Below are 13,127 nucleotides of genomic sequence, written 5' to 3' on the forward strand. Positions count from 1 at the left end.
GGCACTACCTTTTCTCTTCCTAAATACTTACCTCTTTTTCTTTTATATCCCTATGTCTTTCTTTAACTGATGTTTCTCCCTTTAATACATGTCTCCCAGTAACGATCCCTCTTTTCTGTCTGTCTTCCTCTCTTGCTCTCTCAGTCTCTTTCTCTTATTCTCCCTGTGTGATGTAAGAGCAGTTAGACAGCCGCCCTAGTCTCTTTGGTTGACAAAATGGGTCAGCTCAGCATCCTCTCTATCCAGGCGGCTTGCAAACAACACAAAGTGTGACAGACTTTTACGTTTGATATCTTGAGATGCTACCCTCTGCTCTGTGGGGATAGGAATCATAAGGCACCAGATAAATGCCAAACAGAGCTGGAAAAACAGAGGCGGGGAGATAATCCTCTGATTTATGCCCTTGTGAAGTCCTATCCAGAGAGAAACAGAGGAATGTTTCACCTGTCGTTCTGCTCCAGCCTGCTTTTTGCTCCCTTGGGGTCACATGCCCGGGAACACAGTTAGTACAAGCAAAGCCCTCGCCTGCATAATGCTATCGAGCTCAGCCTTATCCACTCCCTACTATTTTTTTTGTGTTCTGCTTCTTCTAATGACAGAATGCACACTCTCTCTGAAGGGATAATCTTATTGATTGCTCAGAACAGTCTCAAGAACAATTTATCCAAAAAGGAGAGCAAATAACGACATAGAACTGTTTCAGTGACTAATGCAATTTAGTTGCGATTCATTCTGTTTTGCAGATGACAGTAACAGTAATGCTCAGATCATAATGATGGTCACATTTGAAAATACATGAAAACCAATCCAATTATGTGCAGGGATGCCAGCATATAGACCACTGCTCTCATTACCCGGCTTTAGCACCATAGATACAGAAGGCCAATCTAGTGTAGTAATGAGTGAATATTGATTTAGAAGATCCCTCTTATCTGATTTTACTGCAAAGGGATATGAGAAGCTTCACAAAAGGTGTATCAAATTAATCAACTTCAGCTGAGGGCCATTATTGCCGCCCTCACCCATTTAAAATCTTTAAATGCCTTTAGTCTATTGCTGCTTGAGAATATTAGCAACTGCCATTGACAGTCTTGCACTGTTGCCATTGTTTTTATGTTTTGTTTTTTTTTGCGTTTTTTTTCAGATTCACTGACAATCTACAGTATGTATCTGTGTTACCCATTAAAGCTGCTCTATTTGATATTCTGTGCCAACCTCTGTCTTTGTGAATATGTCCTTTTGTCACACAGAGGGCTGTCCTGGTTTGTGCAATGGAAATGGTAGGTGCACTCTGGGTAACAATGGCTGGTACTGCGTGTGCCAGCTGGGCTGGAGGGGCACCGGCTGTGACACCTCCATGGAAACTGCCTGCAGTGATGTCAAGGACAACGATGGAGGTAAAATCCTACAACAACAAACAACAAAGCCTTCTGACATTGGCCCAGCATCAGCAGGGACTCTTAACTACACATGATTTGACTTAAAATCAACAGCCATCACTGTGTCTGCCCACTAAGTAGAGAAGAATAGGAATATGCCTGTCTGTTGCCTGTCAGGCTTGGTTGTACAGTTGTACTCCCTATGCAGGTGAGAATGAGGAATGGCTTCCAGTCAGTATCACCTGGGCAACAGGTTTTATTAAAGAGCAGAGTGGCTGGCCCGAGGCCCCTAGCATGCGCTGGCCCCAAGAGGAAGCCCCTGCTTGGCCCTCTAACTAGCCCCGAGCGGAGCCAGGCACACACAGAGAGCCAGCCAGGGGGCTGCACCACTCTGGAGGCCAAGTTGGAGACGTGACTTCCTTTCTTCCAGACCTCATTCTGGGCTCGAGCTATGCACTAGCATCCCTTATTTATGCAGGGGCTGTTTGTCTCCCCATCGCAGTGCTGGGACCACAAGGCTCACAATGGCAAAGACAGGGTGCTACCAGGGATTTGACTGACTCCTGACAGCACGGTTTATTTTTATCACCCATCTGGCCAGATAGGCCCCTGAAAGCAAAGGGTAGGGAGTCCAATGACCCACTTCAACAAAGTAAAGTGCATTGCACAGCAGCACACTCTCTCAGTCTTGAATTATTTCATCTAAATTACAGATGGAGAACTATGAGCAATACTACAGGTGTTGAAATGTTCTGCAGGAAGGGACATGGATGATAAGAGAGGTGGCTCAAATCATGCAACGAAACAGCAATCAAGATGAATAATTTCTCACCGACTAAAATATATATATTTTTTTTCTGTCTGCGTGTCCAGGCTATTGTTTAATGTGCGAGTGTGTGTGACTTGTGTGACCTTGGCAGATGGCCTGGTGGACTGCATGGATCCAGACTGCTGTCTGCAGGCAACCTGTCACACCACCTCTCTGTGTGTGGGCTCCCCGGACCCCCTGGACATCATCCAGGAGACACAGATGTCCTCTGCACAGAGCAACCTGCAGTCTTTCTATGACCGCGTTCGCTTCCTGGTGGGCAGGGACAGCACCCATAGCATCCCCGGAGCCAACCCCTTCGATGGCAGGTGAGCGACTACTGCTGGCAGACAACACCCAGCATGACATACTGTAGCCAGATGAACACCGTTACTCTCCCGGGAAGGATTTTCTGAGCTCAGTATTGAATAGAGTTCACATTTTTTGAATCAGGATTTTTCATTTTATTAGATCATACTTATTCCTCTGAGTCAGGTGAATCAATAATTGCTGGATTTAATTGTTTTTAGATTATAATTCAGATACTTGGCATATTGGTTTGTGGTTGTATACACACTTAAATAGCTCTGTTAATTTTCATTGGAATTGATAGTGATCAAGTGTGAATTTGCATTATAGCAAAACATTTTTTTTTTAGTAATGTCATTTCAAGTGTAAGCACAAATCAATCAGTGGATTTCAATCTTAATGTAGGCCAATGCTATTACATTGCTTTTGGTTATTGCACTGATAGACCTAACAGAATGTAAAATGTTTGCTTTTCTGAGCCAGTCTAAAATGCCTGTGCAGGGGGAGGGGAGGCATCTATATTGAATGGAGGCTGGGGAATGGCAGGCACTGGTGCAATGCATAGTTAGAAGGATGATGGACAGTGGATGATGGACATACATAGAATGTGGCAAATAGCAAGGAGCATTCCCTGGCACGGGAGGCATCTCATATTCATGTATTGTGATTACTTTTACTGTAATCCATCTGAGGCCCACTCCCAGAGGCAGAGCTCACGACACCCCAGCCATGGAATGTGAGATGCTTTCATATCAGGCAGGATGGCTGTCAGAGTCCCATAAGATTCCCCTGCCTCTCTTTTCCTTTGTCTCTTCTTCTCTTTTCATCTTTAATCGCTTGTGAGTCTGTCACCTTATTTGCATCCCTCTTGCTTATGGATCTCTCTCATCTTGGCTTATTATACTCCCGTGAAACAAACACAAACAACAGTCAAACAGAAAAAATAGGTTGAAAATTTTGCAATTACTTTGTCCCTAGTGACAAAATTTTAGAAAAATAATGTCAAAGAAAACAGACAAGTCAAACAAACTTTACAGTGTGGAGTTGTGTATCACGCTTTTTGCTGTCTCTTCTTTTAAGATGATGGCAAAAAGGTTGTGGTTTGAGACATCCCTATTTTTAGTCCAGCAGAGCTGTTGCTTTGTCCTTGAAGGGGAAATTGATGTTCAGAAGTGCCCCTGCTCAAGCAGGACCATTTCCTTTACTATAATTTGCAACACAACACATCTTAGCATTGGGTGCTTGTTAAGATGTGCAGAAATTATGCTGTTTGCTAACTTGATGGCACGTTTTACCCCACTCTGTTTGTCATAAAAATGTTTTTGATCTCTGCAGTGTCCCCATTAGGGTTGTCATGATACTAGAATTTCTAACTTTGATACAATACCCAGGAAAATATGGATATGGGGCGTCCCGGTGGCTCACCGAGTAGAGCGAGTACCATAAGACTCACTCCTTCCTGCAGCGACCTGTGTTTGAATCCAGCCCACAGTCATTTGCGGCATGTCCTCCCCTCTCTCTCTCCCATACCTCCCTGTCTCTCTCTCACACTGTCACTATCAATAAAGCATAAAAATGGGTAAAATAAATCTTTAAAGAAAATATCGATATGCGATACCGTTTTCGATACCACAGGGGAAGAAAATGAGTTTCAGTCTTTTTTTCAAAATATTGTTTTCATGTTAAAATATAATTTTAACATGAAAACTAAATATTTGAAAGTTGTCTGAGAACAAACAACACATTTTTGATTGACAGGTGTCAATCGCCATCATGATTTGCTCTTTTTTATTGAGGGGAGTGAGCTTATACTGCACAAGCATGTGAAACATCATATTGCCTCCTGGCCTCTGCAGCATATAGATTGTAAGCAACTAAGCAAAAAACACAGACACAGAGACCCAAACTAGTCCCTTAATATCCGACAACGCAGGGGGAAATCCTGGTGCAAACGAGACAGATGGACGGACAGACAGACACACGCTTCTCCATAACGTAGGCCCGATAAAACTCATTCAAAACTTTGCACTTACACAGCACATTGCCCCTGCTCTAGTCATCAGCCTATCAGAACACTTTTAGCTTGTTGAAGCAACAGATACCCACCAATGATAGGGAAAAAATCAGCAGGGCTAGAGTTAGTGGATTATTATTGACAGAATGATTTTAATCGGACATTTCAATGTCCGGTCGAGCCTTCTGACTTCTGACCGGGCCCAGACAATGCATCTGAAAACCGGACAGTCCGGTCGAAAACCGGGCATCTGGCAAACCTACTAGATCGCTAACCTCTCGAAATTCTTTATATAGACCGGCGTGTCGGTCCTTAAGGTGCTTCGCCAAGTTTGACGTGTTACCCCCCCTTCGTCTGCACCACTCTGTAGCATTGTTTGCTGACTGAGGCAACAACCCAGCTGCTGCTAGTGAGAGTGGCTGTGGGCAGCGGTGTAGGGTGTGTGTGTGTGTGTGTGTGTGTGTGTGGCTAGTGGAGGTGGAGAAATAATATGTTTGATTTTTCATTAAGAGAAAGCACTGCTGGTATCGATACTGTTGCAAATGAGTATTGTATCCGTTTTAAATTTTTAGTATCAATACTTATCGAAGTATCGATACTTTTGACAACCCTAGTCCCCATTCAACTGGCTCTTTTATTCCTTAGATATCTGTGTATAATCAGACATTACAAGTCACTCAATTTGCAATTAGAAAATGTCAAGATGTTACATGAATAACATCAACTGTCATCAAATTCAAATATAAGACTGCCTGTTTTTGAGCTTAACATTTTTCTGGTCATGCCAATTGACTCTTGAGAAAAACACTTGTAACACACTATGTGACATTTTCCCTCATTGACATTTTTCTGGCTTTCAAGAACCACTCAACATTTTGAAGTTCTTCACTGGACAGAGAAAGAGGTGCAGAGGGTTGAGTAATACTCTGTCTCTCTCCCAAGAAAATGCAGCCATAAATAAGTAAAGACCGAGAATCCTGAGATGAGCTGCAAGATTGGAGGCCTCGGCTCACCTAAAAATATCAGTGATAATCTATTATTCATGCCTGGTATTCATTCCCCACCCACTGACAGATATGAGCGGTTATGACAGGGGGCTCTGGGCTTCAGATGAGCCTTACAGGCACGGTCTCAGCATCTTCCTGATATGCCTGCCCTGGTCACCCTATCATCCCTTTATTGATCCACTAACCACTTCCTCATGCTAGTAGACATGTTAGACTGCTATTTCTGATGTCTCCCACCACAAAAAGCTGCAAAGGTGCCACTGAATAAAGCATCCGCCACTGCATAAAGCGTCCGCCTCTCCACCATGACACACAATACAAGAGACTGCCAGGGCCCAGCACTGGTTGCTGACTAGAATAGTAAACAGGGGCTTTGTCCATGGAACAATTTGGGCAAAGATTGATAGCAGGCTTACAATAGTGAGGCAGAAGCCATTCGCTTCTTTACAGGCTTGTGCTTTTATCATTTTATTACTAACTCTCTTTTATTAGCATTAGACCATTAGTGTCAAAAAAACCCTCCCTGGTCAAGCTTTGTTTTCTTCTTCTTAGTGTGCTCTCTCCCTTTTAGCAAGATTATGTATTTGGAGAGCTAAAAATGTACGCAGATACCTCCTAATTTTGTGCTGTTTAGCCTGCTGGGTAACATACAGGGAGGGAGAGAGGGGGCTGCAGTGACATTCTTATATTTGCTACGGATTCTACCCTATAATCAAGTCATTTGCGTGGGTAATGATGTTTTCGTTGCTTCTGCAGCGATGGTGCCATTTATTAGCCTTGCTTATTGAAAGTTCCCTATACTTAAACCAGGCATGCATTTTTGCCTCCTGTGTTTCTGAGAAATGTAGTTCACTCAAAAGTACAGGGCAGTTAGCTGATTTAATACAACCTAAAACAGGCAGAATTTCCTGCTGAGCCTGGGAGCTTCAGCTCTACATTTTTTTAGAACAATATGTCCTCGCTTTGTCCTCACCCCTGGACTGGATTGTGTGCGATAAACTGGAGGTTTAAGATGTCGTGAAGTCCCTTTTGACTTTGTGAATTCTCCTGGACCAGTGGAATCTCACATGGCGGCACATTTCTGGAGCGGAGGCTTCACGCTTCCTTTGCTGCTCCTTCTCTCTGCTGTATTTGATGTCAATATTTAAATCATTTGTCTTGACAGCGAGGAATCATCTCCCCATGTGGTTCGCAGAGGCAGGGAGGAGATAGTTCCACTTTCACGGCTCCATCTTAAGAGAATGTGGATGATTGCCTGTTCAAACAAGACTTTCTAAAATAAACTGTCGGCATGAATGATTAATCGTAGACAGCCAGGCCAGTTCTGGGTTAACTTTACTAGTAATTCTATGTAAATGCACCCAGATGGATCTTTGGGTGTGGGCACAAGGATTCAGAGCAGTATCTCCTTGCTTGTTTACAGAGCAGTGGTGGACAGCCAAGGTCTTCTGAAGGGGACCCGGCCTAATTAACATAAAACTGGGTTCCTGGGGACCAGGATAGTGTGGGGTGAATGATCTTGCCTCTGGTAAGGACATGTTGAGGGCAGCCACTAACACGCTAGTGTTAATTGTTTCCAGTATGTGGCAATGTTTAAGACCCAAATGTATTAAAAATAGCCATGGTCTAATGATATAGTGGCAGTGAGGCATTTGTTTGGGGACTGATTTTTCTGCAAACTACTACAGAAACGATGGCTGACCATGAGCCGGGCCTTGCTAATGATGAGGGCAGGACTCGACAAGAGAGACACGATACCGCGAGGTCTCAACTCATCAGTTTAGTAAGATTAGGAGGTGAATTTGGATGACTTCCCACTATTGATTGGTGGGGACTGATGATCAGATCTAATTTATGCAGCTTCTGGAGACCTAATGTCAGACCGGAGATCTGTTGAGGTCTTGATAACCAGCCAAGCAAGTCCTGCAATCTGCATTCCTATTATTTCCCTCTCTTGCATTCTGTAATGGAAAAGATAAATCCTCTTTTTTTTAATTAGAGCAAAAGCAAAGTAAAGCTTCCTTGTCTCATTATCCTTCCTTTCTGGATGGAAAAACCCTTAGAGACTTCCTAGGAGGTGTTAGTTTGTTAGCATGTTTTTCTGTTATAGCTGTGTGCTTTTATTTGCGTACAGTATTTCCTTTTGATATCTCCCTGTTTATATTTTCCCCACTGTACTATTCTTGGAGAATAATACATCTCTATTGTTAACAGAGGGAGAGAGTGCTGTGCTTTCCAATTATGTTACTGATGTATAGGTACGTAACAGGCATGTTCTTTGAGTATTGATTTGTAATTGTGCTGCTTTGCTTCTCTGTCACACAGCCACGCTTGTGTCATTCGTGGACAAGTAGTGACCTCAGATGGGACGCCACTGGTTGGAGTAAACATCAGTTTCATCAACAACCCAGCCTATGGTTACACAATCACCAGGCAGGATGGGAGGTAAGAACCTTATTCTTCTGCTAGAAAAAGATTCACTGTCTGAATCTGAGTTTGGTCATTTTAAAGATCATATATACATTGCATATCAATTAATGCAAAAAACATCTTGTTAACCCCCAACATAGAATTAATTAGACTTAGAAATACAATAACTTTCAAAGACATTTAAGGAAGCCACATGTACACATACATATATATAATTCAGTCAAATCAGTTGTGCTGAATTATAATGTTGGCAAGAAAGAATCAGTTGCCATTGCAAACTGTGCCGCCATTGATCTGCTTTGTGCTTTCATTTGGTCCAATTTTGGAGTTCTCGGCTCAATTCCCAGTGAAATCAAACAAAGCCCTTCTGGTAGACTCGTAAGTTATGCTTCAATAGCAGTGGGGAGGGGAAATAATTAAATATGCCAATTCAAAGCCGCTCACAGGGGCTATGAAACATAGTACAGATGGTCATTATTTATTTGACAATGGTAGATTTAGCGAAAAATCCGCTACTAGTTACTATTAAGTGAGACATTAAGTTTTGGCCATTGGCCGACAATTAGAGTTAACTTTGTTTATTGAAACAAGAAACTAAGACTCTTTTCTCCTCGCTAAGACACACTTTCATCACTGTGTTCTGCTGGACCAGTAAATTAGCATATATGCCTCTGCAGTTTAATACAAGAGGAAGATTGATGGGCTCTGGTTGTGTTGTGTTTGAAAAACATTTGTTTGACATCTCTGCCTTGCTATATATTTTTAGCCATTACAGATATACTATTAGTGTTATTGGTGCAAAAATTATATCATAATGTTTTGTGGTTGTTTTAACATTGTAGCCATGTAAATGTGCTGATGGACTCCTCAGACTGATCCACTTGCTGCTTCTGCCTCTCTAAGACACAAAACCTTCTCAGTACGTTACTCCCGTCGTTTTGTTACAGCAGCACGGTAACCCGTTTTGAGAGAGATAAATGGTTGTGCTGTAGTGTTCTAAAAACTGAGTGGAAAAAGTCTGAGTTGTCTGTTTGGCTTTCTTTGAGAGAGACTGTGCCAGCCGCCTTGGCGCTCAGAGAGTTTCTCAGACAAATCCAGACAGAAAACTGGTTCCCACTCATTTTTTAGAGCGAGAGAGAAAATATTGGGAGAGTAACTTTGGGTAATACAATCTGTACATCTTCTGTTCTTTCCTGAATATGGTATTTGGATTTGGTTGCACGCACCCTTACACACACAACCTTCAAGCCCCCTGTATCTCTCTTAATAGTCAGTGTTAGGAAGGCCTTGTGGCATGGCAAGCCCCTCTGTCATGGCCTAGCACGGATTGGTGTTTGCTCGCCAAGCCCCACTTCCTCCTGACACTTATATCAGTCACTGACACTCTAAAAGCCTGCATCTTTGCCGCTGGTTTGATCTTGATCATTCTCTTTCTTCTCCCCATTCCTTCCATCTTCATGTCAATCTCCTCTCCTTCCCTCGTTTTACAAAAATCTCTCTCATCCTCACCTCATCATCTTTACCTTCCTCTCTCATTTCATCTGTTCTCCATCCCTTCACGCTCTTCCTCCCCCAATCTCCTTCTGCCCTTAAGCTTTTCCTTTCTGGGCGCCACTCTTTCACTTACATCCCATGCTTCCTCTGAGCCTAGGTCTCATGTCCTTTCCACTGCACTGGCTTTCCTCATCTCTATCCTTTTCCCATTTCTGCGTGCCCCCATTTTTCTTATGCATCTCTCCTTTTTTCCTTTGCAAAGCTCTGTACCCTTTTTCCCTTCCAGCATATGTGTAAACACTACTCCATCTCCCAGGTTCCCCTGTAAACATGCCCAGTCTCCTGCAACTCCCCTGCAATCACTGTAAACAGGCTCAGTGCAGCGTGAAATCAGAAATGCACCTGTTCAGCCACTTAGAAATGGGAAAGCTGTCTCAACTCATTTTTATGATGTGTTCTTTATTGTCCAAGGGCTTAGTTTTTGAAATTACCTTTTCCACTATCTCGGAAACTTTTCTGGCCTCTACAGAAGAGGTTAGTTTAGTTTCTTTACTGCTATGCAGCTCTTGTCTGACTGGCAGGGCATTGAGACTGACCTGTTCCCTTTTAGGCCCCTTCTCTATTAATGAGTAAAATGCTGACATGGATTCCAGCTTAGTATTAGGTGTTCGGGAGTACATCTATTAGAGCCAGGGTGTGTTTGTTCGTTGGTTGGTTAGTTGGTTGATTTGTTTATTCATTTGTTTGTTTGTTCATTTGTTAATTCATTTGTTTCTTGTGTACCACTTTTTGCAATGGACAGTGTTTAGGGGGTCTTTATGCGCTCTTTATGCCCTCTAACAGTGAAACCACACTGCAAGCTATTTTGCTGGGCTGCCTCTATTCATTTTCAATGAGAAGCAGCTACCCACTTGTGCGGAGCATGATGGGATAGCTGGCGGCACAAGGCAAGCAGCCGGCGTAGTGGGTAAAGTTGAAATCAGTGAACTTTAACCGGCGGGAGAGGCGTTTGCAAAATCTCCCCCTTGCCAAATATTAGTTCCTAGTTCCACATTCTCATCATGGAGGAGAAGCTAATAATCACTGCAAACACGGCAGTATCTCCGTAGATAAACGACTGCAGCAGCGATTTTCCACCATTGATCCATGGCAGAGAATAAGAGAGAGTAGTCTCACCTTTGTATTAAACTTCATGCCATCCCATCAAACATCAAGCAGGAACGCATGTGATACGGCGATTCTAGGAGGTGGCAGCGGTGCTGGGTGGCCTTGCCGCTTGCTGTCTGTCACAGCTATAAGAGTCCTGCGTAAAGAAAATACAGGTGTGCTCATACACCAGGCAGTACGGTAGAGGTCAAACAAGCATCAGCCAACTGGAGGCTGGTACTTGGTACATCTACATACCAGGAAGTAGCTTGGTGATTTTCCAATTTTCTGTAGTGGCTCAAGTCAAAACATTGAATTAAATATTTTGTTCAGTGATTCTCTTAATTGCGGCAACACTGTGCTAACACAGCACTTTGGTGTTAACAAGTGGAGTTTTTAAAGTCAGCAGAGTTTCAGTCCCTCCAATCATGCATAAACCCCACCCAACCCCATCTCTCCAGCACCTATAAAGCGCTTGTTCAGAGTTAGTTCACCAGCGCTCACCTTGTTTTTTCACTGTGTCCTTGAGAATTCAGGATGACTATTAAGGAGAGTTAATGTCATTCAGTTCATGATAAATATACATTGGCTAATGCTGCGAAATGATTGCTTATCATTTGTATGAGGAGCGCCAAGTCCATTGGCAGGGTTAACTCTTTGAGCCTGATGCATTCCCTGAGGGCAAAAGCAGCGAGGCTGGTGTAGGTAGCTTAATAAGTTTTGTCACATGGCTTAAGGCTGTTGTCATGATTGATAACAGCCAGTGAATCCCCTCATCGATTGGCCACGCCGCCCATGGGTATCTGTCCAGAAGTGTTTTGAGCGTGTGTAGACTGGGCCTGCCGGGTGTCACGCAGACCGACCGGGGATCTGCACCGTTACTGACGGATCACAGCAGCACAAGGGCAACACTATCACAGTCCCCATCAGCGCTGCAGCCTCGACTGTGTACCGCTGGGCAACCTAACTCCACTCACGCCCAGCCAAGGGCAAAATACCAAGGGCGGAACAGACCTTTGTTTATTGCCACAGCCAATCAGATGCTTGCCCTAGAGGGAAGTGGAACTGAGGAGAGTCTTTTTATAGTAGCCTAAGCTAAGAGGGAGGTGCCTAGTTTAGAGGCCACAGACCGCTGTTTGGGCCTGCTTCTTTACCTGTAATTTGGAAGAGAGGCTTCCCATGTGAGGGTGAGGCCCTGTCCCAGGGGCCTGCAGATGACCAGGTGCTAATTGGCTCTTAGAGAAAAGTGACAAGTGCTGCAGAAGTGCAATGCAGGTGCAGGCATGCTGCTGTCACCATGCGGCAGTTAGAGATGATGAAATCGCCAGAGTGCAGCCTGTTTACTGAGAGCCACTCAGGTCAGACCAGAGGCAGAGGCCCTTAATGCAGCAGTAGATGGGATTGCATTGCAGGGCTTTTAGACTGATGTTAGAGTGGACAGCCCTCGTCTGAGGGATCGATAGAGAAGTGGCGGCTGCCTCCATTCTGCAGCACAAATCTCCGCCTGTGCCTCACAAGCTATATTTAAATGTGAGCACACTGCATTACACAAGCATGGGGATGAAACAGTCACATTATATGCCTGAACTTAAGGCGTGGCATCTCTGCCATTTTCCATTCTTCAAATAAAATCTACAGCTTATGACATTAATTAAGAGACGTGCTTCTCACATTGTGGTTCAGTGAATTAACTGCTTCATCATTCCATTGTATATACGGCTAGTGTGTGCCTGAAAGATAATGCGCTAAATGGTGAAACTGCATCCTTCCTTAACGACAGTCTTTATTTATTGCAACATGAATTACTTTTTGATCTGTTATAGCAACACTTAATTAGAAAATAGTCATTATATTCACAGTGAATTGTGGCATGGTTTAATCCTCAACACACAGCAGATTACAAGCGTTGCTAATAGGGATTGGCACAGTACTTAGTCGAGAAATATATAATTCATCCTCATTGTATGTGAATCAATATTCATCCTTTTTGACATTGTGAACGTCTGTGTTCCAGTTTTGACTTGGTGACCAACGGGGGTATAGCCATAGCCCTGCACTTTGAGCGCGCTCCATTCATCACCCAGGAGCACACTCTCTGGTTGCCATGGGGACGCTTCTTCGTCATGGATACCATCGTCATGCGGCACGAGGAGAATGACATCCCTAGCTGTGACCTCAGCAGCTTCACCAGGCCCAGTCCCATCGTGTCCCCGGCCCCACTCACCGCATTCGCCGGCTCCTGCTCCGAGAGGGGGAGCATCGTACCCGAAATCCAGGTGACCCCCCTGCTCCTCAGCCTCTCCTTTTCCTTCTGCCCTGCAGGTTGTGATCTACATGGGTCTCTCCTTCAAATGATTCATGCCACGCGTCTGGGAGAGAGCTACAGTTCCCCACTCTAAAGACTATTCATCACGTACAAGTGTAATAGTAACTCTGGCTCATGGCAGTGCTGTGATTTTATCTCTCCAGTGTAATTGGTCTGTGGAACATGGGCGATTTACAATGTGCATTGTACTGTCTCGCAGCAGAGTGATGATGAT

The 13,127-nt window shown here is 43.9% G+C and overlaps 1 protein-coding gene across 8 annotated transcripts in view; it reads left to right on the top strand.

Moving 5' to 3' along the window:
* tenm4 (teneurin transmembrane protein 4) overlaps positions 1-13,127 on the top strand; it is a 113,317-nt gene that overhangs the window by 64,197 nt on the left and 35,993 nt on the right. For all 8 annotated transcript variants that reach the window (XM_071516335.1, XM_071516336.1, XM_071516337.1 and 5 more), the window contains 4 exons: positions 1,251-1,397; positions 2,300-2,516; positions 7,843-7,962; positions 12,602-12,863. In XM_071516335.1, coding sequence (XP_071372436.1) covers positions 1,251-1,397; positions 2,300-2,516; positions 7,843-7,962; positions 12,602-12,863 — 746 coding nt within the window. The remainder of the gene's footprint in view (positions 1-1,250; positions 1,398-2,299; positions 2,517-7,842; positions 7,963-12,601; positions 12,864-13,127) is intronic.

Source organism: Centroberyx affinis, unplaced genomic scaffold, assembly GCF_046629955.1.
Source record: "Centroberyx affinis isolate AG114_WGS23_722 - 3 ecotype Tasmania unplaced genomic scaffold, CSIRO-AGI_Caff_v1 ptg000399l_1, whole genome shotgun sequence".
Classification (NCBI taxonomy): domain Eukaryota; kingdom Metazoa; phylum Chordata; class Actinopteri; order Beryciformes; family Berycidae; genus Centroberyx; species Centroberyx affinis.